At 44.1% G+C, this 25,472-nt stretch overlaps 2 protein-coding genes across 7 annotated transcripts in view; one reads left to right on the plus strand and one right to left on the minus strand.

The window, feature by feature from the left end:
- Nucleotides 1-4,907, minus strand: part of PIGN (phosphatidylinositol glycan anchor biosynthesis class N) — a 125,358-nt gene extending 120,451 nt beyond the window's left edge. For 2 of the 4 annotated variants that reach the window (XM_068161005.1, XM_068161006.1), the window contains exon 1: nt 4,803-4,847. The gene's annotated coding sequence lies outside the window, so the exon portion shown is untranslated. The other 2 variants (XM_068161007.1, XM_068161003.1) reach the window with 2 other exon arrangements.
- Nucleotides 4,908-4,969: 62 nt separating this feature from the next.
- Nucleotides 4,970-25,472, plus strand: part of RELCH (RAB11 binding and LisH domain, coiled-coil and HEAT repeat containing) — a 76,344-nt gene continuing 55,841 nt past the window's right edge. The window contains exons 1-2 of one of the 3 annotated variants that reach the window (XM_068161002.1): nt 4,970-5,765; nt 22,726-22,815. In XM_068161002.1, coding sequence (XP_068017103.1) covers nt 5,252-5,765; nt 22,726-22,815 — 604 coding nt within the window. In that variant the 5' untranslated portion in view covers nt 4,970-5,251. The remainder of the gene's footprint in view (nt 5,766-22,725; nt 22,816-25,472) is intronic. The other 2 variants (XM_068161001.1, XM_068161000.1) reach the window with 2 other exon arrangements.

Consider the following 25,472-nt stretch of genomic DNA (forward strand, 5'->3'; position numbering starts at 1 on the left):
TGACAAACTGTCCTGGAGGGAAAAGCATGCCCTAAAACAGCCAATGAGCTAGGTGCCTGCAAGTCTGCAAACCTGGACATTGCCCAGGCTTGTCTGGACATATCCTGGGGTCCAGGAAAAGCAAGGGTATGTGTTGCATATGACACGTGTACCTGACCTTGTGACACTCCTATGGACTGCGTGTGCATTGGGCCGTTTGGGCAAACTTGATTCTATAGCTGAAGGTATTGTGTTTCTATCTTATGTCATTAATTTTCCTCAGACATTATGAGCTGAGAAGATAAGCATATTGTCATGCTTGCCCAGAAAGTAACAAGAGCTGAACTGCTGCCGAAGTCACAGCTGAAAAGTCTTTCCTAGCAGGCAAGCCTCACCGTGCGAACTGGCAAGCAATCCTGAGCAGCAGAGAACCCCAAGCCACAGCCTGCTGCCCTGCTGCATCAGCTGCCTTGCCTGAAACGCGCCAAGGGATGCATCCTCCAGACAGCAAAGCTGCAAAACCCCGGAAGCCCTTCCCAGCAGAGCGCTCCATGTGGTGGAATGCCATCTTTGCTTTGTGTAGCCATGTGAATTCAAACGTGCGCCGCACTTGGATCATAACTAGCATCTGGAAGGCTACCAGACTAAAGCAGTAAGCCATGAGTAAACCCAGCAAATCTAATTTTCTAAGTCTCTGTTACAAGGTTCTGTTGCCTAACCCTTCCTTGAGTGGACCAAGAGTTCCCCTTGTGGGCAAAGCCAGCATCTGCGCAGTGTACTTCTTCCAATTTGAATTGTTTGCACATTTTGGATTTTCCTAAATGGCTTAAATCCTTGTATGTTAATTATTTTGCACCAAAGGAAAAAGTTCAACCACAACTGAATACTTTGTGAATAGGTTTATATATATCTTCAGTGAGATTTTGGGTTAATAAATTAATATTTTTATTTAATTGTCCCACCTATTAGTAAATAGTAAATAATTCTGTAACACAAGCCAAGGCTTAAGACCCCCGGGATACTTTTAAAGAGATTTGCAATAAAGCACAAGCACCAATACAAGCAGCAGAGTTCCTCCCTTTGGGAATAGAATAGAATAGAATAGAATAGAATAGAATAGAATAGAATAGAATAGAATAGAATAGAATAGAATAGAATAGAATAGATCAGACCAGACCAGACCAGACCAGACCAGACCAGGTTGGAAGAGACCTCCGAGATCATCACGTCCAACCCATCATCCAACACCACCTAATCAACTAAACCATGGCACCAGTCTCTTCTTAAACACCCCCCGTGATGGTGACTCCACCACCTCCCTGGGCAGCCCATTCCAATGGCCAATCACTCTTTCTATGAAGAACTTCTTCCTAACATCCAGCCTAAACCTCCCCTGGCACAGTTTGAGACTGTGTCCTCTTGTTCTGGTGCTGCTTGCCTGGGAGAAGAGACCAGCCCCCACCTGGCTACAACCTCCCTTTAGGTAGTTGTAGACAGCAATAAGGTCTCCCCTGAGCCTCCTCTTCTCCAGGCTAAGCAACCCCAGCTCCCTCAGCCTCTCCTCACAGGGCTTGTGCTTGAGACCTCTCACCAGCTTTGTTGCCCTTCTCTGGACTCGTTCCAGGAAGTCAACATCTTTCCTAAACTGAGGGGCCCAGAACTGGACACAGTACTCAAGGTGTGGCCTATACAGGGTCAGAATGACCTCCCTGCTCCTGCTGGCCACACTGTTCCTCATAGAGGCCAGGATGCCACTGGCCTTTTTGGCCACCTGGGCACACTGCTGGCTCATGTTGAGCCTACTATCAACCAGTGCCCCCAGATCCCTTTCTGCCGGGCTGCTAAAAGGGACAAGGATCAAACTCTTTATAGTCAGACAACAAATATTAATGTAGAGCACACAAGGAAAAGGATGGACAATGAACATCTTACAGCTGCACCAAGCTTTGCAAAAATCAGCTTGCAGATGTATTCTGTATATACACAGAAGAGAGAACACACTTTGACAAAAAAGCAAACAGTGCTTAAAGTATGTTCCCAAGAAGCTAGTATGAGTAAGGAATGCTTAAACAAGCTGACAGAAGTTGTTTGTCTTTTGAGTCATATTTTCTTATATCAACCGTTACAAATTAAGAAGAATTATGACAAATAGCTAGAAGCCACAGCTGCTGAATCTTGAACATAAACTCCAAATGTCAATTTGCTAACAGCTTTAGATTGAAAGAAGGACTACAAAACAACCTTCCACACAAAGAGCAATACTTTCAATAAAACAAATACAGAAGTTGAATAATCAATTTGTAGGGTCCCCATCCTTTCAAGACCTTTGTTTAAAAAAGTACAAAGGAGCTTTTGAGTTCAAAAGTACTACTTAATGAGGCCAGTCAGTTGAATACAATGCATAACTCAATACAACTCAGCAGACTAGCATAATTGATCCTTTATACATCTCCACCTGGCGTACCGCATCTAGTTGTGGTGCCCCTGACAGACAAAGGATGTAAAACTGCTAGATTTAGTCCAGAGTAGCACCATGTTATGGTTTGAGCCTGGATGCCTTTACGAGCCAGGACTAGAAGATGCACACTGGAAAGTGTAATCTTTTGTTATTTCATTCCCATAATGTCTGCATCTCTCCTTTATAAGCAAACACCATAAGCTGTCCAGCCCCCTTCTCCTCTACCTGCTCCCTTCCAGGCACAGGCTCTCTTATCTCTGGCAATGTGGGGGAGTGGGGCCTTGAGCATGCTGGAGCTGGCAAGCTGAATTGTCAGCCGCATCACTCGGGTTTGGTATGGGGGATGGGAGAGAAGCATTACGGGGAGAGCATTTGAGGCCAGGGTTTTGGTGTGGTTTGGAGGAAGGCTGTGGAAAGCTTTGGCCTAAGGAGGTTTTGTGGAGAACCATGGCTGAGGCAGACTACAAAGCTTTGGCCTAAGGAGGTTTTTGGAGAACCATAGCCTGTTGCAGACAAGGGCAGCTGCTGGGATGTGTGAAGAGCACATGATTCTCCAGTGGGCAAATCAGACACTGCAAAGAACAAAACAGTAACATTCCATGTGTGCAGGAACAACATCCTGACATGTTGGCACCTCTTAGTGGGGAATAATTTTAGCTTACATACTTAACAGGACTCTATTGGTTTAGTGATTGATAACAAAGAGTATATAAACAGCCACTCCAAGCAATAGAACACATTGAGAATACAGTTTGCCTTCTGAGCTGCATAAGCACAATTCCAGCTCATGTTGAAAGCATCTTCACACACACACCCCTCCTTCTTCTGATGGGAAATACATATTTCAGTCATGTTCACTTCATCTCTGCCATCCCTAAATTATTTTGGAGTAATTGAATTACATATGCAAGTGTTTTAGTTAGTCTCATCAAATGAAAATAGTCTCTTTTGAGGTACTGAAACAGAGGAAGACTTTCCATTATTTTAGGTGAGGAAGGTGGGGAACACACACTACTGCAACAGCACACAGAAAACGGCAGAAAATAATCTCTTTAAACAAAAGTAGAATTTAGTGTTTGAGCCACATTTGAACGTCAAGTAACGTGTAAACATCGCGGTTCGCCACTAGAGGATGCTACAGGACAGCGGGAAAGTTTTCCCGCCCATTTCAAAGAGGGATGCACACCACAAGCCTGTTAACTATTACCACATTTGTAACCAACATACTTTCATTTTCCAGAAAGGAAAAGCAGCAGCACAAGATTTCTTTAAGGGTCCCGAATTCCACCAACAGTAAATTATTTTTCCTATTTTTCTTGTCATCTGTGTCGAACTTTAAGGCATTTTCAATATATCACCATTTTATTTTATACTACCAATTAGTCCACACTACACTACTTACTCTCCCTTTGTATAATGTTAGTAACATAAAACAGCACGTTAACAAAGAAATTCGAAGTTTATTATAAGACAAAAAGAAACATTTATGAAGTATTTACAACAATGCATGCAAATTAAAGACGGAAGCGTCAGTCTTACAGCATACTGTCAAGGTATGAACGGAACAGGTTGCACTCCAGTAGTCAATATTGCTTCTAGACCTCAGTACCATTGCCAAATGTTGTCTCTGTAGCCAATATTGCTTCTAGACCTCAGTATCACTGCAAAACTTTGCTTTTATTTTACTAGACAGATTTCAACCCCGATTTTGCTCTCTGTAAAGCCAATAATGAATCGGCTTTACACCAAGAGAGCTCCTATTCGCAGAATGAGGCGTCATTTTCAACCCAACACTGACACCAGCTGACCCCGCTCTGCATCGTTTCCAGTGAGCAGTACTTCCTTCAGTGGCAAACACTACTTGTTGCCACACTCCAACTTCGAGGTCCTTGCCAGTTAACAGCTTTGCATCACCTTTTTTACAACCGACAGAATCATTTTTACAGCTGCACAATGTATTACCCTCCAGTACTCGCACTCTCCCTTGTTTCAGGCCTCTCAGGCACACCTGCTGCTGGACGCCGGCTCACACCCATAGGAGGTGCAGGGCTCAGGTCGCCCAGGCACTCGCCCAGCCTGCGCATCCCACGCGAACCCAGTCAACAGAAACGGGGCACGGGCTCTGCCGATGGGCACCGTGGGGTAGCGACCCAAGGTGGGCGCTGGCGCCAAGCCTCACACCCCTTCCACTCCAGCAGCGCCTTTACAGCACAAGTTAAGCGGCCGCCACGAAGCCTCTAGAGCTCTCCAGAGGCTGAGAAGCGCAGGCGATACCCACCCCAGCAACCAGGAACCCGGCCCCAGGAACCGCCTCGGCAGCCCCCTTCCCCGCGGTAACGACCACTGCGCACGCGCCACGACTCACACATCTCCCCGGCCCGAGCACAGCCACCTTCCGCTTCCGCTTCCACTTCCGTTTCCGTCTGGACACGCCCCCGACCAGGCGTGCCCTACAAGCTCCGCCCCCCAAGCTGGGCACCTCCTGTTCCCTCAGGTCCCGCCTTGAGCCCGTCCTCGGCGCAGAGGGGGCAGGTCCGAGGCCGGCAGAAGGGTCTGACCGCCAGGGCACTGCTCGCGGTTGGTTGAGGAAGCTCTCGCGAGAGTTTGGATCCGGAAGCGGTAGTGGGACCGGCCGGAGGTGGCAGAGGAGGCGGCGGGAAGGGAGTCACTGTTCCTGCTGGCGGCAGCGCCCGCGGCAGCGAAGGGGGCTGACAGCGGCTCCGGCCACGCCAGAAGTGGCTGCTGCAGTGGCGGTTCCACACGGCTGTGCCGAGGTGGCGCCTTGGCAGCGGTCGCGCCCTGTCGGGCTGTAAGATGGCGGCGGCGGGCGGGGGCAGTAGTGTGAACCCCTTCCTCAGCGACTCTGAGGATGACGAGCTAGAAGAGTCTAGGCCCGGCGGCGGCAGCAGCAGCAGCAACGAGCCGGGCGGCCCGGCGTACCCGCAGCATCATCAGGAGACGGCATCTGCGGGGAGCCCTGAGGAGCTGCCGGGTTTGCGTACGGCGGTGCCGGTCGATGGCGGCAGCGATGCGGGGGCGGACGGCGGTGCCGGCGCGGTCCCCGGCGCGGGGGAGCCGCCGCGGCTGCCGATGGACGCGATAGCGGCGCAGCTTCTGCGGGACCAGTTCTTGCTGACGGCGCTGGAGCTGCACACGGAGTTGCTGGAGAGCGGCCGGGAGCTGCCCCGGCTCCGCGATTTCTTCTCCAACCCGGGCAACTTCGAGCGCCAGAGCAGCACACCGCCCACCGGCGGGGCCCTCGGCAGCCTGGGCGGCGGCAGTGTGCTCGGGGGAGCAGGCGGCAGGGAACCCGGGTCTGGGCAGCTCAGTAAGTGACCCTGTCTCTGAGGGTGGGGAGCAGGGTTGGGGGCGATGGGCTGAGCGGTGAGGGGCTCAGGGGAGCGATGGCAGCTGTCGCTGGGCGCACGGAGCTGGGCGGGGATGCTTCACGGTGCGGCAGTTGCCGGTGCGTGTCGCTAGGGAAGCTGGGCGGCCGGGCAAGGCGTTGTGCGTCGCATCCTGCTTTCTGTAACCTGCGTGCGGGGCTAGGGAGGCTGTAGAAGCCGGGTAGCAAGGGGGTTGAGAAGATGGGTTGCCAGGGACGGTGTTACCTAGGTCCTACTCACGTGTCTTCTCGAGCCCTAGTCTTTTGTGAAGGTTATGTGTGTGCCAAATGTAGAAGAAAGGCGAGGATTGGAAATGTTAACCGTACTTTTTATCTGGTTTTTATTTTGTCCCTTCTGTAGTGTTTACTGTCAAAGGATTAGTCGTGTGCTGCTAGGAGAAAGAGTTAAGTGTTAAGCTATGGCTGCTATATATAAAGTCTAAACTTGTCAAAAATGGGGTGTCAGGAACCAGCATGTTATTTCTTCTGATGCATGGGAATGGCTAAGCCATTCAAGGATAGGTCTGAGTCTCACAAGTCATACACAACTAATGCAGTGTTTCCTGTAATTAATGGTGGCACGTTTATCAAGTGCCTGCAGTCTATGGCTAACCATTTTGAGATTTGGAATTGGGGAGTAGTAAATAGACTGGGTTCATATAGTGCAGATACTGGAAAATGACCACCGAGATGGTCCTAGAAGTTTTGAGATTTAGTAGTAGAGCAGGTGACTTAGAATACAGCTACTTGTGTGTCTAATTAAATGTTACTGTCACGAAGGGTAGAGCTGCAAAAAGGAGGTAGCTTGTGGGAAGTAACTTGAGAAGCTGCCCAGCCACTTGACTTTTAAAGTTGTGCATTGAAATCTGTTATCTAGATTGTGCTTGTCAAACCTGGGGGTTTTTGTCTCATCAAGGTAGGTCACATTGAGTGACTTTGAAAGGTGATAGATCCAGAACAATAACAAAAAGTATTTTTTTTTTATAGCTCTGGTAGATTTTTTTTTTTTTTTAACGTAATTGCCATCAGACTTTCTTGGAGTCTGGAGTCTAGCATTGTGCCAGCAATTGTGACAGTGCTGTTCTACCTGATTATGGTTTATGTCAACAAGAGCTGATAGTCTTATGCCTCTGAATTTATGCCAGTTTCCAAATGTTAAAAACCAGATTGCAGAGGACTCCAATGGGCTGACAGTTAGATGGTCTGTGAAGCGTTCTTTTTACTTCTCTGTTAACTGTCTGGTGTTGCTGGATTTGGGTAGAGGACTAAGGCACTGGTGAGATCCAACAGTAAGTCTGAATCATTTCCTAAGTTAGTCAAAAAACGTTCAGTTTTGCTGAGAGCTCTATTCTTTTGTCCCCACATTCAGGGATCCTCACATGGCGACTTTCAGAGAGTGTATGTAAGAGTAGTGCAGGTAGCTCCTCTCACTTTCACGTGCCAAAAGGCATTCAAGAATAACCCAAGAGTTTTCTTTGTAGAAATGATGCAGAAAGTGGAGTTTGGCATGATTGTAATTTTAAGGTCGCTTAATTTTATGTTTTAGTGAAGAGCAATTCTTAACATGGTCAAGTGGGGGCTGGTCTCTTCTCCCAGGCAAGCAGCACCAGAACAAGAGGACACAGTCTCAAGCTGCACCAGGGGAGGTTTAGGCTGGAGGTTAGGAAGAAGCTCTTCATAGAGAGAGCTATTGGCCATTGGAATGTCCTGCCCAGGGAGGTGGTGGAGTCACCATCACTGGAGGTGTTTAGGAAGAGACTGGATGGGGTGCTTGGTGCCATGGTTTAGTTGATTAGATAGTGTTGGATGATAGGCTGGACTCGATGATCTCAAAGGTCTCTTCCAACCTGGTTAATTCTGTTCTATTCTATTCAGATGAATAAAAAAAACAAACCCAAACATCTTTATTTGTGTTGATATCTAAAGTCAGAATTTCTTCTCAGCACTGGCTTTGCACCTGCTCTTCCCTGCCCCCAAGTGAGATGAATTTCTGTGGTTTTACACAGAAGTTTTTGGTAATTTGAGCAGATGAAGACAAAGTGTGCCTGGCAATTCTTATTGAATGTGAAGTATGTTTGGAATGCTGCCTGAGGATTTCCACGGAGCAATGGAAAGCTTTTGTACCAAGTGTTCCTATACAGAAGGGGAGAATTTCAGTGTAAGTGTTCATTGGCACTTCTCACAAGCCTTTTAGGCAAGCTGAACTATAAATACACGATGGAATTTCTTGGGTTTTTTTTTTCTTGCCTCGTCATAGGCTGCTCTAAAGAGATTTTAATGGAATATCATGGGATTTAAACAACTGGCATCATGTGATCAGCTAGTGACTTAGAAGCTGTTTTGTCTTTAAACCATGCTTCAGAGCACTTGGTTACAGAAGCAAATGGTAGTCAGATGACTAGGATTTCTTAGCTTTTTGCAAAAACATCTTTCCATTTTCCACCAGCAGTGATGTCACATCTGTGAACAGAGATTAAAATACATTTTAATGAGGAGCATTGAAATGCATATTGTGCCTAGCACCTTTGCTCTTCTAATTTGAAGCAATTTCATTTTGTCAAGGAGTCAGTACTCTTTTCTTTAGATGCAGAGCACTTGTGTGCAGTCATCCATCATGTCCTGCATCTCTGCTAGATCTTCCCAAGCTTCTATGACAGCTTTGTCCATTGACTTCAGAAGCAATAGCTGCACATCTAGGAGGCTGTTTTGATACCACGCTTCTAACGCTGCTCTAGTGAGTGATACAGCGTGGAAGTCCCTCCTTCATGCAGTATTCGAGATGATATGCAAGGCTTTGGTTATCACCTACACATCAAAGTTGAATTTATATTCCATTCCTTATCATCTTTGTATAAAAAAAGCACACTATAAATTGAGACACTTGAAATTTAGGAATAAAACTGTGGCGTGCATCTCATCCCTGCTCCTGAACCTCAAATGTTTTCCTATGTATCATAGTATCAGTCAGGGTTGGAAGGGACCACAAGGATCATCTAGTTCCAACCCCCCTGCCATGGGCAGAGACACTCCACACTAATCGGACTGGCCAGAGCCTCATCCAGCCTGGTCTTAAACACCTCCAGTGATGGGGCCTCAACCACCTCCCTGGACAACCCATTCCATATGATCGTAATTCAAGCTTGAGCCTGGTGGATGAGGAAACCCTTTTTTCCCCCCCATGTCATTGATAAAATGCCCTTTGGTTGGTAATGCTTGGCAAATGCCCTTTCCTGAAAGGGTGTAGCTTATACTGTTAGACCTAGATTTAGTCTTAAAGAAAAATAAATTAAATTTAGTATGGCTACGTAAATTGAACATTTTGAAAGTGTGAGATACTTTTAATGAAAATCATAAACAAGGGGCTTGAACATTTATGTTACATCTGTGGTTTTCAGGAAATTATTTGTTTCTATGAATTTCCAAAATAAAGTTGTTTGTACTTTTCTGGGGACTCAATTCCAGTTATTTTTAAGCTAGTCTGTGAGTACAAAAATAGAAAGCATTGCTGCTTCTTCATAGTAAGCTCCTGGTTTGGGGATTCTTTTATTTTCTTTCAGATATTGTGAAAGATCTCTCTGGTTTTGCTTGCAGCCTTTGAAATTTACAGAATGACAAAATTGTCAGGGTTGAAAGGGACCCCAAGGACCATCTAGTCCCAACCCCCCTGCCACGGGTTGGGACACCTTCCACTAGCCTGGCCTTAAAAACCTCCAGGGATGGGGCTTTCACTACCTCCCTGGGCAACCTGTTCCACTGTCTCAGCACCCTTATGCTGAAGAACTTCTTCCTAATGTTTAATCTTAATCTACCCTCCTCTAGGTTGCATCCTTTCTCCCTAGTCGTATTGCTACCTGACACCCAAAAAAGTCCCTCAAAAGCTTTCTTGTGTCCTACTGAAAAAAGCCACGTGAGATGAGCATACTGACTTTGTATTTATGAGAAAGGAGTATCTGGGTAACACTTCTCCAGCCTGAGTTACAGACATTGTGACTATGTGCAGACCCTTGTCATGGTCAGTGTTTCACCCAATTTTTGTTTTGTATGAATATATAGTAGAGTGAGGCTACCTCAAAAGGATTCATTATATTTCAGTGTAAAAGGCAGCCTAAGTAAGATAGGAAACTGAGAGGATGACAAGTATTTTCTGTTGTTCTAATGGTGCAAGTTCTTTGATTGTTAGGTATTTTGTTGTTCTCAGCTCAAGTGAAGTAAAAAGTAAAGTAAACAAAAACATAGTCTTGTTGGCTACCTCTCCAGATCCTGTGAGATGGAACAAGGACTTCTGGATGAGACAGTAGTTTTACTACCTGATTTGGGAAGTCGCTTCTCTTCCAAGGATCCCTGAACAAGGAGCTGTGGCTGGGATTCATGGAAAAAAAAATAAGGGGAGAGTTTACTTTTTGGAAGAAGGAGCAGGCAGCTGAAGAAGAGATCTTGTTAGGTCATGAAATGAGAAAATTAGAAAAGCAAATGCCCAGGTAGAAATCAATATGGCCACTCTTGTAAAAGATAACAAAAACCATATTCACAAATACATCAACAAGATGAGAGCCAGGGAGACACTTTATCCTTCATTGCATGTTGTGGGGAACGTTGCCACCAAGGATGAGAAAAGGCCTGAGGTACTTGATGTATTCTTTGCCTCAGTGTTTAATAGTCACACTAGTCATCTTCAGGGTATTCAGCCCCTTGAACTGGAAGGCAGGGATGGAGAGCAGACTATATCCTCCATAATCCAGAAAGGTGCAGTTAATGCACCTGGACATTATGGTGCCCATCCATAAGAAGGGCCAGTTGGATGAGCCAGGGAATTACAGGCCTGTCAGCCTGACCTCAGTGCCAGGCAAGATCATGGAACAGGTCATCCTGAGTGCAATAACACAGCACTTACAGGATGGCCAAGGGATCAGGCCTAGCCAGCATGGATTTAGGAAGGGCAGGTCCTGCCTGACCAACCTGATCTCCTTCTATGATCAGGTGACCCGCCTGGTGGATGTGGGGAGGCCTGTGGATGTAGTCTACCTGGACCTCAGCAAGGCCTTTGACACCATCCCCCATAGCAAACTGCTGGCCAAGCTGTCAGCCCATGGCTTGGACGGGAGCACACTGCGATGGGTTAGGAACTGGCTGGAGGGCCGAGCCCAGAGAGTGGTGGTGAATGGTGCCACATCCAGCTGGCAGCCAGTCACTAGTGGTGTGCCCCAAGGATCAGTGCTGGGCCCTCTGCTCTTTAACATCTTTATTGATGATCTGGATGAGGGCATTGAGTCCATCATAAGTAAATTTGCTGACAACACCAAGCTGGGGGCAAGAGTTGATCTGCTGCAGGGTAGAGAGGCTCTGCAGAGAGACCTCGACAGGCTGGACAGATGGGCAGAATCCAACGGCATGAGATTGAACACATCCAAGTGCCGGGTTCTGCACATTGGCCACAACAACCCCATGCAGTGCTACAGGCTGGGGTCGGAGTGGCTAGAGAGCAGCCAGGCAGAGAGGGACCTGGGGGTGCTGGTCGATGGTAGGCTGAACATGAGCCTGCAGTGTGCCCAGGCAGCCAAGAGGGCCAATGGCATCCTGGTCTGCATCAGGAACAGTGTGGCCAGCAGGAGCAGGGAGGTCATTCTGCCCCTGTACACTGCACTGCTTAGGCCACACCTCGAGTACTGTGTCCAGTTCTGGGCCTCTCAGTTTAGGAAGGATGTTGACTTGCTGGAACGTGTCCAGAGAAGGGCAACGAAGTTGGTGAGGGGTTTGGAACACAAGCCCTATGAGGAGAGGCTGAGGGAGCTGGGGCTGCTTAGCCTGGAGAAGAGGAGACTCAGGGGTGACCTTATCACTCTCTACAACTACCTGAAGGGAGGTTGTAGACAGGCTGATGATGGTCTCTTCTCCCAGGCACCCAGTACCAGAACAAGAGGACACAGTCTCAGGCTGCACCAGGGGAGGTTCAGGTTGGATGTTAGGAAGAAGTTCTATACAGAAAGAGTGATTGCGCTATGGAATGGGTTGCCCGGGGAGGTGGTGGAGTCGCCGTCATTGAAGGTGTTCAGAAGGAGACTTGATGGGGTGCTTGGTGCCATGGGTTAGCTGTTTGGGTGGGTTGGATTGGTTGATGGGTTGGACACGATGATCTTGAAGGTCTCTTCCAACCTGGTTTGGTTTATTCTAATAAAGGTAGTTTATTCTAATAAAGACACTCCCAAGTCTGTCAGGACAGATGGGATGCACCCAAGAGTGCGAGGGAGTTGTTGGATCTTGCCAAGACACTCTCCATCATTTATCAGCAATCCTGATTGACAGGGGAGGTTCCAGCTGACTGGAGGCTTGCCAGTGTGGTGACCATCTACAAGAAGGACCAGAATGAGGATGTAGGGAACTACAGGTGTGTCCTTGGTACCAGGGAAGATTATGGAGCAGTTCATCTTGAGTGTGCTCACACACCCTGTGCATGACAGCCGGAGGATCAGGCCCAGTCACCATGGGTTCATAAAAGTCAGGTCCTGCTCAACCAACTGAATCTTCTTCAATCACCAGGTGAGCCACCTAGTGGATGAGGGCAAGAGAGTGGATGCTCTGTACCTGGTCAAAGCTTTTGACACTGTCTCCCACAGCATTCTCCTAGAGAAGCTGGCAACTCATAGCTTAGACAGGTATACTGTTTGCTGGGTAGAAAACTGTCTGGATGGCCTAGCTCAGAGTTGTGGTGAACAGAGTTAAACCGAGCTGGAGGCTGGTCACAGCCAGTATTTCCAAGGGCTGAGGTTTTAGGCCAGTATTATTTAATATCTTTGTCAATGATTTGGCTTAAAGACTTGAGTGCTCCCTGGGTAAGTTTGCAATTGACACAAAATTGGGTGGGAGTGTTGATCTGCTTGAGGGACCTGGACAGGCTGGATCAGTGGGCCAAGGTCAGTTGTATGAGGTTTAACAAGACCAAGTGTTGTGTCCTGCACTTCAGTTGTGACTCCATGCAACTCTGCAGGCTTGGGGCAGTGCCTGGAAAGCTGCCTGGCAGAAAAGGACCTGAGGGTGCTGGTTGACAGCTGTTTGTATGTAATGCTGAAGGAAAGGGGAGCTGAGTTCCCTGCAGTCCTGCCAGAAAACAGTAGTACCTGAATGAAACTCGAGAGATTTCATAATGCTTACAGATGTTTGCTTTATTGAGGGACAATCCAGGTGAACTTGTTTCCAGTCATGACTGCTTTAAACCCTTCTCCATTTTATTGACACTGATGTTTCTGAAAAGCTGAGATGCACTTCCTAGCTTGTGAACTTCTCAATTTAAGGCTTCTGTAACTGTGGAGCTGTTCTGATGAGTGGATAATTTAAGATTTGGCTGATACCTATGCTGGGGTGATTTGGGGTGTAATGATGAGAGAAGAGGTTAGTTCCTATAAGGGTATAATTACACAAAGAAATAACAAGATAAGGTGCTATGAGATAAGAATGTTAGAATGTTAGAATTAACCAGGTTGGAAGAGACCTTTGAGATCATGGAGTCCAACCTATCATCCAACACTATCTAATCAACTAAACCATGGCATCAAGCACCCTACCGAGTCTCTTCCTAAACACCTCCAGTGATGGTGACTCCACCACCTCCCTGGGCAGCACATTCCAATGGCCAAAAGCATGACATCAATGAGCAAAGGAGGACCTACTAGTGACCACTAGTACTAGGAAGGCAAATATGAAGTTACCATTAAGTGGCAAATACACCATACATTTACATTATGTTTTACTCTGTAGTACTTATGTGTATGATGATCTTTTCTTAGGAACACTCAAGGATTGTTGGTTTGTTTCCCTGCCAACACCCCAAAAAGAAGTGTGGTGATTTGGCCCTGGCTGGGAGCCAGATTCCCACCAAATCCACTCTATCACTTCCCTGCTTATATGGACAGGGGAGAGGGAAAATACAGCAAGAAGCTTGTGGGTCAAGATAGAAGCTATATAATAAGACAAAGCAAGCAAAAATACTATGCTGCCCATCAGCAAACAATGTACAGCCCCTCCCTGGGAGTGGGGCTTCAATACACATAGGAGTTGCTCCAGAGGAGAAATTCTGTTAATAAATGCCTTCACACTCCCTTCTTTTGCTTAGGTTTTATATCTAAGCTGACATCATATGGCATGGAGTATCCCTTTGGTCAGTTTGGGTCAGCTGGCCAAGCTGTGTCCCCTCCCAAGATCTTGCCCATCCCTCAGCCAACTGTTTGGGGGGGCAGTTTGGAGGAGTGTTGGAAAAGCACAGCATTGGTGCTTGACTCAGCAGTAGCCAAATCGCTGGTATGTTATCAACACCCAGCTACATCACTGCAAAACACAGCACTGTGAAAGATGCTATGGGGAGAGCTAACCAGCTCAGCCAAAACCAATAGATTACAGGTTTGCCATGGGTAAATTAGTTGCATTAGTCCTGACATCCTGTTCTGTTCAGGTGCCAGAGCTACTGTTATTTTTCCCTGTTGGGAGAGGCAGAAGTGCACTGCTATATATAGGCACTGTAACTAGTTCAGTTGTGTGAGCTTAATCGTGCCTTGGTTGAAAGCATTGGCAAAGTGAGCTAGCTTTGTGCTGAAGAACATGTTTCTTTCTGATAGTTTTGCTGTTAGGGAAAGGAGGTAGTTTGGGTCAAAGAGAGGGAGAAGGGAAGCAGTAATAAGTAATTAGAACCAACCATTGGAAGCTTCTTTAAGCTCCCCCGTATGTAGTTTTAATTCTGTATAAGTTGTATGATAGAATCGTAGAATGTTAGGGGTTGGAAGGGATCTCTAGAGATCATCTAGTCCAACCCCCCTGCCAAAGCAAGATCACCTAGGGCAGGTCACATAGGCATGCCTCTGTGTGGGTTTTGAAAGTTGCCAGGGAGGGAGACTCTACAGCCTCTGAGGGAAGCCTGTCCTAGTGCTCCATCATCCTCACAGTTAAGAAATTTCTCCTCATGTTGAGGAGGAATTTCCAGTGTTTCAGGTTATATCTGCTGTTCCTTGTCCTATTACTGGGTACCACTGAAAGGAGACTGGCACTTTCATCTTGACACCCACCCCTCAGATATTTACAGACATTAATAAGATCCCCTCTCAGCCTTCTCAAGACTCAACAGCCCCAGTTCTCTCAGCCTTTCATCATCAGAGAGATGTTCAAGTCCTTTAACCATCCTCATAGCTCTCTGTTGGACCCTCTCAAGCAGATCCCTCTCTCTCTTGAATTGTGGAGCCCAAAACTGGATACAGTATTCCAGGTGTGGTCTTACCAGGGCAGAACAGAGGAGAACCTCCCTAGACCTGCTGGACACAGTTCTGTTAATGCACCCCAGGTTACCATTTGCACTCTTGGCCACAGGGGCATGTTCCTGTCCCATGGGTAGCTTACTGAGTTTCCTGTAACTTTTCTTCTTCTGGAGAATTATCTTTTTGACTGATGATGTGACTTGTAAATTCAGTTCAGCTGAGAGAGCACTCACTGGAAATTTTATGAGATTCATTACCTAATATGTGAAGATTTGTCTAATATTTACAAGCAAGGTATTGTGATGTGCTGTGTTGGAAGCTGCTCTGTGTGCAGTCCATCATCTCTGTTTATTTCAAATAGTGGACATCTAGATTCTATGAACTCAGAAGAAATGAAAATACAGAAGAATAATCTTTTTAAAGAGGTTCTCATGCTTTCAGACTAAACTAAGTTTTGTACAAATTCTCAGTTATGTAACCTGTATATGTGGAACTATCTAAAGCATAGCATCAGAAGCCTTTTTCCTGTAGTCTGTAAAGATAAGTCGTAAAACCTTTTGTTGTATGTTCAAAGGTATAACTATCTACAATGTATTATTTGTGTTTGTTTTCTAGTGTATTGCAAAGATGCAGGTTTGAGAAATTGAGTTGAATACTCCTCTAGCACAGGCTAAAACTTTGAGTAATGTAGTAAAGAATTAGACTTAACCAGGTTGGTAGCAGGCCTTGTATTTATGCACTTGCAGTGTGCTATTTCTTTTTACAGCAGTGTCTCTGCAAAATATGTTTCATCTGTCTGGTGATTGGGGTTTTTTTTTGTTGTGCTGTGTTTAGCCTGGAGAAGAGGAGGCTCAGGGGAGACCTCATTGCCCTCTACAACTACGTGAAAGGTGGTTGTAGCTGGGAGGGGGTTGGTCTCTTCTCCCAGGCAACCAGCACCAGAACAAGGGGACACAGTCTCAAGCTGCGCCAGGGGAGGTTTAGACTCGAGGTGAGGAGAAAGTTCTTCACCAAGCGAGTTGTTCGTCATTGGAATGTGTTGCCCAGGGAGGTGGTGGAGTCACCGTCCCTGGAGGTGTTCAAGAGGAGATTGGACGTGGCACTTGGTGCCATGGTCTAGTCATGAGGTCTGTGTTGATAGGTTGGACTCGATGATCCTCGAGGTCTCTTCCAACCTTAGTTATACTGTGATAGTGTGATACTGTTTTTTCCTGTTGTTTTTGGCCAGCAAGTGTAAGTTAGTTTTCTCCTGGCAGCTTTAGGTTTTTTACCTTCATATGCTATGAATTTTTATGGGTTGTTAGTAATAGGAAGAAGGTAAATGTGTCGATCATCTGTTTTCCCTCTGTTCTGGGTTGCCCGGTTCCAGGTAATTTCAAAGTGAATTGCTCTGGCAGCCCAAAAGTTTGTTTTGTTCTAATAGCTCTTAGTATCCTTTTCATTTGATGGTCCAAGGACTTATTTTCAGAACGTACAAACTGAATATTCCATAGGTCTCACTGACTGAAAACATCTGGCACAGAGCGAGGGGCAAATCAAGGATGATGTGCTTACAATTTAGTGCCTGATGCAATTAATGTCTTTAACTAAATAGTACCATCTCAGAGTTACCACAGTGGAGTGGAATATGTTGATCTGGTAAAGTTTATTCTGCAAGTTCAAATTGGCTTAAAAAGTGAAACAGAATTCTGTTTCTACTGTAAAGATTTTAGACTAGATCAGCTATCTGCTGCCATGGATCGAGTTTGCTTTGCTGGCTGATCTGGCATTGGTAAGCTTGGAACAAGTTGAAACATCACAAGTTTTAAATGTAGCACCTGGTACTTGAGAGAAAAGACTGACCGCCACTTCCCTCCAGCCTCCTCTCAGGGACTTGTAGACAGCAGTGAGATCTCCCCTCAGCTTCATCTTCTCCATACTGAACAATCCCAGTTCCCTCAGACACTCCTCATAAGACTTGTTCTCTAGACTCTTCACCAGCCCTTTGTTGCCCTTCTCTGGACATGCTTCAGCACCTCAACCACCTTCTTGTAGCGAGAGGCCAAACTGAACACAATGTTGGAGGAGCCTCACCAGTGCTGAATACAGGGGCACAATCATTTCCCTACTCCTGCTGGCTATGAAGTTGGTTTTGTGTATGGAATTTGCCTAGGAAATAGAGTATGTTAGCAGAAACCTGAATATCATACAGGTGACAGTTCTGGGAATAAGGAGTTAATTAAAATTCCTTTTCTCTGAAGTGAAACATGTTGTATATTTCAACAAGGAATTAAAAACTTCTTAGCTTTAAGTATCAAATATTGATCTTAGTTTTTTGATTTTGTGAATTCTTTTCCAGTGGTAGAGGTAAGAGGCAGGAATTATGCACAAGGTCTCCTTTGCTATCCTGGTCTGGCTCCTGGCATTTCACTGGTACGAGCTACAAAAAGCCTAAGCCTGTTTTACTTGTTTTCTGTGTACCTGTGGCAATCTCTTCTTCCATACTGCAGTGACACATTTTCTGCAGTCATTTTTACCTGCTTGTCAAAACTCTTCTTATTATGTTGCTTTACCATTGCTGAAACATTAAACTGACAGCTTTTTTTTTTCTTCACTATTCACTGGGAAAGCCTTTAGCAAAAAAAAATAAATTGCTGATTAGAAGGGAAAGTGTTTTGATTTGGAATACAGAAGAAGTGTAAAATCCATGCACAAGAGGCAGTTGGTAGGAACAGCAGAATGGCTTTCCTGTGTCACAGCTGTCGTGTTGGGTTGTTTTTCTAGAAAAGAAACAAAACTCAGCCCAAGTGTACTCCTTTTCAACAGTTTCCCCCTGCTAGGTTCTGCTTTGATTATTCTTCACCAAACAGCTTCAACCTAAGATTGTTAGTTACAAAAATTCAATTAAGAAACCTACATTGTTCTTCTAACAACAACAAAATACTTTCTTTTCCTCTCTCAGTTCAGAAAGTAGTTCTCTTTTCTGAGCCACAGGCTCATAGAGTCATGGGACCTCTGGAGATCATCTAGTCCAACCCTCCTGCTGCTGTTGAAATGCTTTAGTTGAAATACTTGCACTCAGTGTCCTGGAGTGCAGTGATTTGTACTTCAGAAAAATGGTGATTTCACATTCCTCAGGTGAGCTACCTGCCTGAGCACAGCCCTTCCCTTGCTGTCTCCTCTCCTTTAAACAGCCCTGCTTGTTTTCCTGGGAAATGAGGCCATTGGATTGCCATCAGGGAGGTACAATTTTCACCTTCTGATCCTTCACTAAGCAGTTACATCCTTTATGGAAGCATAAAATTTGAGGTTATAAGATGTTATTGCATCATTTTCTGGATGATGGTGGTAGTCATAGGAGATAAATGTGCACTGATAACTGACCACAGAGACAGTGGTACAGTGAGGGGCAACAAATAGTTACCCCTATGGTGATGATCTAGGTAGGTGAAGCGATGGGGCAGGCCTGCCACTGTTCAGTCTTCAGCACAGCTGTGCCTGGCAAGCATCTGTGTGCCATGACTCCTATAATACATCTGGCAAGCTTGCCAGCCCTCACCTGGTATTTTCAGTTAGTTGTCTCATTCAGTTTTCTCACCTTGTTATCCCATGACTGATAACTTAAGGTAGCTCTATCAGAAGTCCCTCTTTGCTGTTTAAACCCACTAAGTTCCTGTGTGGTGCTTGGCTCTGTTCCTTGAGAGACTTCAATGTGCTGTTCAACAACAGCTCCCAAGATTCATCTTGCCTGTTACTGGTGAGGTGAGATCCAGGTCACTGGTGCTGCCTTGGCATTTGATAGAAGCAGCAGGTTCCTTTGCTGCTTGCTGTCCCCTCAGCCATGGCCCCACTGCATCTGTGCTTCTGTCAGCAACTGTAGTGTAGCCCCTGCAGGCAGGACAGGGCTGTGTGGCACTACAAGCTTTGCAATATGAGTGCAAAGGGGTGGAGCTGCCGTTCAGATCTCACCCAGCCTGGCTTTGGTGGAAGCATGTCTTTCTGGGTGGGTAACAGAAGCAAGTAGCTACTGTGGGACTGAAGGCAGAGGGAGTAGCACCCACATAGCTTCCTTTCCCACTGTTTGAAACGTCTGCTTCAGTGGCAGCTGTGGCAGTGCAGCAGTGTCTGTGACTGGGCACTCCCTGTAGCTGGCACTTGGCATGGGGTATAACCTGAATGCTGATGATTCATTGATGCCTGTGGAGCCACTTGGGCCAGCAGATGCCTTAGCTGAAGTGCTTCAGCGCTGGTGACCTCTTGCTTTAGCAGCAGAACAACTTCTGTAGTCACATCACATAAGCAAAGCAGTGGTAGAAGTCTTGATACATTATTCAAGCTAACCATTTAGTTTGAGTTGCATTATGGAAGCTATAATTGCCTAACTTGGTTGAGTTCTGCGATATGTATCACCAACTGGAGCACTCCACTGCCAAGATAGCTTTTAGCTTGTGTGTGTATATAGTTGTGCCTTACTGTTTCATTTCCTTCAGCTTTGAGTTTGGTATCTGCAGATGGTTCTCTGTGTAGGTTGAGCTTCTGCCAACACAATGCATAAAGACAGACAGTTTTCATTTTAAACTTCACCTTCATGGCTTCTAGCACCCACATTACTTTGGTTTAGTAACAAGAGCATGCTTGGGGGATGATGATAAATGGGGCAGTATTTTTGTAATGGGAAGGGGCATCAGCATTCCTGGGAGAGAGAAATGAAGCTGGTGTTCCTCAGCACATCTTAATTTGATTTAATTAATCTGGATTCATATATTTATGTCTCTGTAATGCCAACCTGTGTGTAAATAGTGTGTCAATGTTTCCTATTTAAATGAACACTGTAATGATAGGGTGAAATCTGAGTGGTGAATGTATGAGCTTCAACCCCACAAATTTCTGCTGTATGTGTAGATACTTAAAGCTCTTTCTGGGTACTAGAATCATACAATCCCTTAATTTCATTTAATTTCTATAAGGACCATTAAGGTTGTAAACCAGATTGATGTTCACTGGTGGGGAATGGTGAATTGTGGGATATACAGCTGCTGGTGTGACCTTAAATGGCTTCAGCTGTGTGCATGCTAACAGAATTTGATTACCTCATGCTTTTTTTCTAGGTAGCTGCTTTTTTCAAGAAGTTTGTGGCTGCTTTGGCAAATGAGTTTGCTTTATGATTCAATTTGCCTTTCTTTGTCTCTAAAGTGTGTCACCAGTCATATGCAAGCTTTGCATGCTTTAATACTTATAATGTGGTTTAGCTTGCCTGAAAATTGGAGCATTGTTTCTCTAATATTAACCTGCTTCATATGGGAAATGGAAAATTGATCTGTGAATGTGGCAAGACTACAGGAAGAAAGAGAGTTGTATTTCTGCTTTTGCCACAGCGATGCTATATATGAGACTGGGTCACTGTTCTCAAGTGTCAGCTTTTCCTTGAGATCTGTATTTGAATGTTGTCTGAAAGCTTAGGCTGCTGTGTATGCAAAATTTTTACTTACTTCTGAACTGAACTTAATCACTCTGTATATGGTTTCCTACATATAAAATCTGTTTTATTTTTGTAACAGTCCCATTTTGCAAAGATGCTATATAAAGAAGAGTTTGTACTGTGCTGCTAAGGGCTATAGGAAAGTTTAGAGAAAATCATTGCATTAGCTTTTGGCAAAAATGCATTAGATAAGACCAGCACCTGCAGATGAGCAGTGAGTTTTAAAACTAAATGGTGACTAGAGGCTCGATGAGAAGCTGTTTCATTGCCTGGGTGACAAAGAATAATTATGGGAAACTGTATACTATTACATAATACATGTCCCTACTAAAGGCAAGTTAGGGCTGCCAGGCATTTTAATTTGTTTCCTGTGTAATTTGGCTACAGTTGGCAAATTTAGTATTCATAGATTCCCTTTCAACCCAAATCATTCAATGACCTTAAAGATCACCTAGTTCTAAGTCCCCTGCCATTGGTAGAGACACCTTCCACTAGACCAGGCTGCTCAAGACCTCCTCTGGCATGGCCTTGAACACCTTCAGGGAGCAGGAAGAACTGTGACCTCCCTAGGCATCCTGTTCCAGTGTCTCACCACCCTCAAAGTAAAGAATTTCTTCCTAATACCTAGTCTAAAGTCCAGAAGAGGGCCACGAAAGTTGACTGGTCAGAGGGCTGGAGCACCTTCTCTAAAAGGACAGGCTGAGAGTTGGGGTTCAGCCTGGAGAAGAGAATGCTCTGGGGAGACATTATAGCAGCCTTCCAGTACCTGAGTGGGACCTACAAGAAAGCCAGGAAGGGACATTTTGCAAGGGCTCGTAGAGATAGGATGAGAGGGACTGGATTGAAGCTTGAGAGGGACAGATTTAGGCTAGTTTTCAGTTGAGTGTAGATGCTTTGTTCAGTCTCACTCCAGGTGTTCTTATTTCAGTCTAGTAGAGAGGGTGTCACAAGACCTTAGAAGTTAGACTCAAATGTACAAAAAAGAAACTCATTAATAAATTCTTCTATATTTTTTTTCTTGACACAATGTGGAACTGAGGGAGGATTTTAAAAGTTTGTGCTGGTCATGGCAGTATTTGATTGACAATTGATGAAATAGAAACTATTTCCACTGACAGATATGAGGGTTTTTTGACAGCCTTATGAAACTTGTTCTTTATAAAGGTGACAACAGCCCTAGTGTAATTAAATTTATTCCTGAGTTACTGAACAAAAATTAATTTCCATAGGAAGGAAAAGATATTAAGTTACTTAATATAATTTCTGCATGTTCAGTTGTGATAGGAATTTGGGATTCTGTCACTGAGCGATATCTTTGCAAGTTTTTCTAATAAAACAGCAAGTGTGTTTCAGACCTGAAATCATCAAAATTGCATTTTATTTGGTTTTCTCCCCTTTTTTTCCCCTTTTTTGTTTTACCTGAAATGAAAAAAATGTCAGAGTCAAATCAAAACCTTGTGCTGGTTACTGCATTTCTTGGGGTTTTGTTTTGGTTGTGGTTGTTTTGGGGTTTGTTTTGGTTTTGTTTTATGTTGAGTTTGGTTTTAGTACCAATTTAGTTCTAGAGTGTGATTACTAATCCTGCAATACCATGGATTGTATTTGCTTTGCTTCCATTTTGCTGGGTAATTGCATCCTTTAGGAAATGTTGTATTGGCTATGTATTGAAGTAAACAGCTGGATCAGGAGATGTGTAGAGAAATACTGAATCACATGAATATGCCTTAAGATATTTCTTAAAAGGAAAAGGAAATAGTGGTTTGGGGGCAGTTAGAGGTTTCTGTAAAATGAGAACAGAACTGCTTGAAACCTGTTGCAGAATATTTTGTGGCTGAGTTTTTTGTGCGTGTTCATTTGCATTTCAAAGCAAAGGTCCCAGGTCCTTGTGGAAAAGGGGAAGTGCTACACTGCACTGTTCCTTGTCTGTCTGCAGGGTAGAAAATGCTGGGTGGATTTCTTACAGTGTTTGTTTGCTGAACTTGCTGCAGTGCTGTATTTTCTTTACTCTTTACTTAGACATTTAGAAATGTGTCAAAAATGCAATAAAATTTTGGTCTTGCAGAACATTTAAGTAGTGTTTGCTTTATAGTCTCTGAAATGCCAAGATGTTTTAACTTTGACTATCAAAGCCAGTCATCTCTTCAGGACTTCTTTTTTTTAATCTTTTTTTGTTTGTTTTTCCCCTTTTTTCTCCCCCCTTTCCCCTCTTAAGATCGTGCTGGAAGCATCAGTACTCTTGATTCATTAGATTTTGCAAGATACTCTGATGATGGCAATAGGGAAACGGATGAAAGAGTAGCAGGTAAGTGTTTGGTATGATTTAGGAATCATAGAACGCTAATTTGATTGTTTGACTTGTTTCTCTCATAAGTGTGTTTAAAGGAACATTCCTGAAGATGACAAGACTTCACTGGGATGGTCACTTGATATTATCACGTTTTGGAGACTTCTGGTATAATTACTGTAAATATTCAGTTAGGTGTCCTTCTGTAGGCTTCCAGATGTCACCAGGGTAGAAGCAATCAGTACACTTGAAAATTGTGGCCAGGTTCTGACAGTATAACAATATCTTGATATTGCCTGCTGACTACTACTGGTTAGCTGAAATGTATGCTGAAATATTATATGTGGTAGTCTGTGACTGCAGTAGCCGCTGACAGAGTCTGTGACTACTACACGGGTTGTAGCTTTCTGATGTAGTGATCTGCAGCAAGTTGTCCCTTAAACATAGCTCATGTGTATATAAAAAAAGCATTACCAAGCCCAGAATAAAGTTGGGGTTTTCTCCATTTCATAAGGCTTAATTGGAATCATAATTGTGCTTTCCTTCTCTCCTAATTGATTTCTTGATCACATAGGATTGTTTCCAAGAAGTGACAGGATTTTTGCCTCTTGAAGTTGTTCCTGAATTCAGAAGCCTGTGGCATTTGTAATTTTGGAATTTGTGATTATCTCATCAAAAGCAGAGAGCGCTTTTATCTTAGATTTGAAGTGATTATTATAATCTCTTCTGTGTGTGAGCCATGTTTCTCTAATCCAGGCTTTTTTCTAAGTTCAGCTATTAAGTTATTGACAGCTGCTGCACAGAAACCCACAAAAGCTCTCTAGAAATTGCTGCAGAACTGTGTTTACTTCTTGTCAATTAATACTGTTTAATATCATGAGGACACGAAGCTTGTCCATGCCTGTGACATTTGTTCGCGTAGTTTACCTTTATGAAAGCTGAAATAATGCAAGCTGCTGTGTCTCTGCTCTGAACTGCTACGCTTCATCCTAGCAGAAACACTGTCGCATTTTTAAGCAGACTGGTGAAACATAATCCTGTAAAAGATCTTTATTCTGAAATTTCATCTCTCAGTCAGTCTCCAATGGCAACCAGTATTAACCCAGAGAGAAGAAACAAAAATGTTGCAAAAATACTTTTCTTACCTGGCCAGTGTTTCTGAAGTAAAGGACTGGTTAAATTCTTAAACAGGAAGCAAATTCAGGTATTTTGGTGCTTTGGTCTTGGAACTATATGTACTTGCTGTCCTTCAATTTATAGGGAAACTCTCAGATTCTTATTACTATCTAATTATTGTCTTTTTTCCAATAGATGTAGTCAGTTTCAAGGAACCCATGCTTGTAAATGCACAGCTAGTCTTCTAAACAAAGTGTTTAAGGAAACCAAGAGTGCCTGCATTGTGCCCTGCAATACAAGGAAGAAACAAGCAATTTATGAATATTTTAACTTTTTCCGTATTTTTGGTAGAGTTTTCCTGTTTGTACTGAATGCTTTTTGGCTATAGTGTTACTGGAAGAGCTAGTTTTGGTCCTTGCTTCAAGCTGTCTGTAGTAACTGAATTGAGTTAGAAATGCTCATAGAAAGTTAAGACCAATCGGAATTGACATCCAGTAAAACGATTAATCTTCTGGTGGAACATTAATGACAAAACAGTGATTACTTCCAGTGTGAAATCAATATATCCTAAAAGTGAATACTGAATTTAATTAAGTACATCCTAAAATAGAGATTTTTGAAGATTAGAGCATATCAGTTGACTCCTGTCATAGGTAATAGGCAAGCAAATTATGTGGCAGGATATTTGTATAGCATTACTGTGTTCCTTCGGAGGTTTTCCAAAATACATCATTTCTACTTAAAATTCTGGTTCAGTTATAATTCCTTAAAATCTTTTACCTCAGTTCTGTTTAAAACCATCAACCTGAGCAATAGACTTCAGAAAACTTCTAAGTATTTAATTTGCACATTAAAACATTTAATCAGCCATGGTTTCAAAAGCTTTTTCCTATCCAGCTCCTTCTTTGAACAAATTCTGGCTTAAACCTGCTTTTGAAATAGTTCTTAGCTGCACAAATACACTTTGAAACATAACTGGAAGCCCATCCTGCTGATTTCTGCCTATATTTACTCTTTCCATGAAGAGATTAGGAGATAAAATTGTAATTTGTTGTGAAAGCTCGAGGCCATGGTATCTGATAGTCATATTTTTCTTGTGGTAGTTTTCAGAGTGAGGTTTGAGTAGTTTCTTTTTCCAACTCATGCTGTTATCTTTCTTTTTTACTGTTTGGGCAGAACACATGATTTCTATATCAATTCCATAGCCAAATGTCAAATAAAGGATAGAGAATAAATACACATCAGTCACTAAAGGAACTGGTCCTGAGTCAGAATGACTTTTAAAATGTGAGTTAAAACATATCCAGTTAGAAATACTTTTATACCATGACAATGTTAGAAAGCATTGAGTGAAAACATGTCCAAAGCCATCATATTTCTGGTTTGCCCCTACAGATGGTATTAGACTTAGCTACCATATTTTTTATTTTACCAATCCAAACATTCCTTGAAGTAACTAGAGATGCACTTGGTTGAAATTCATGTCAGTATTTCAGATCTGTTACTTCAGTTCATTCCATCTGGCATTAAAACAGAATTTTGGCCTAGGAGCAATTATG

This window comes from Melanerpes formicivorus, unplaced genomic scaffold (assembly GCF_026170545.1).
Source record: "Melanerpes formicivorus ecotype bairdi unplaced genomic scaffold, bMelFor1.0.p_v2 SCAF_55, whole genome shotgun sequence".
NCBI lineage: Eukaryota > Metazoa > Chordata > Aves > Piciformes > Picidae > Melanerpes > Melanerpes formicivorus.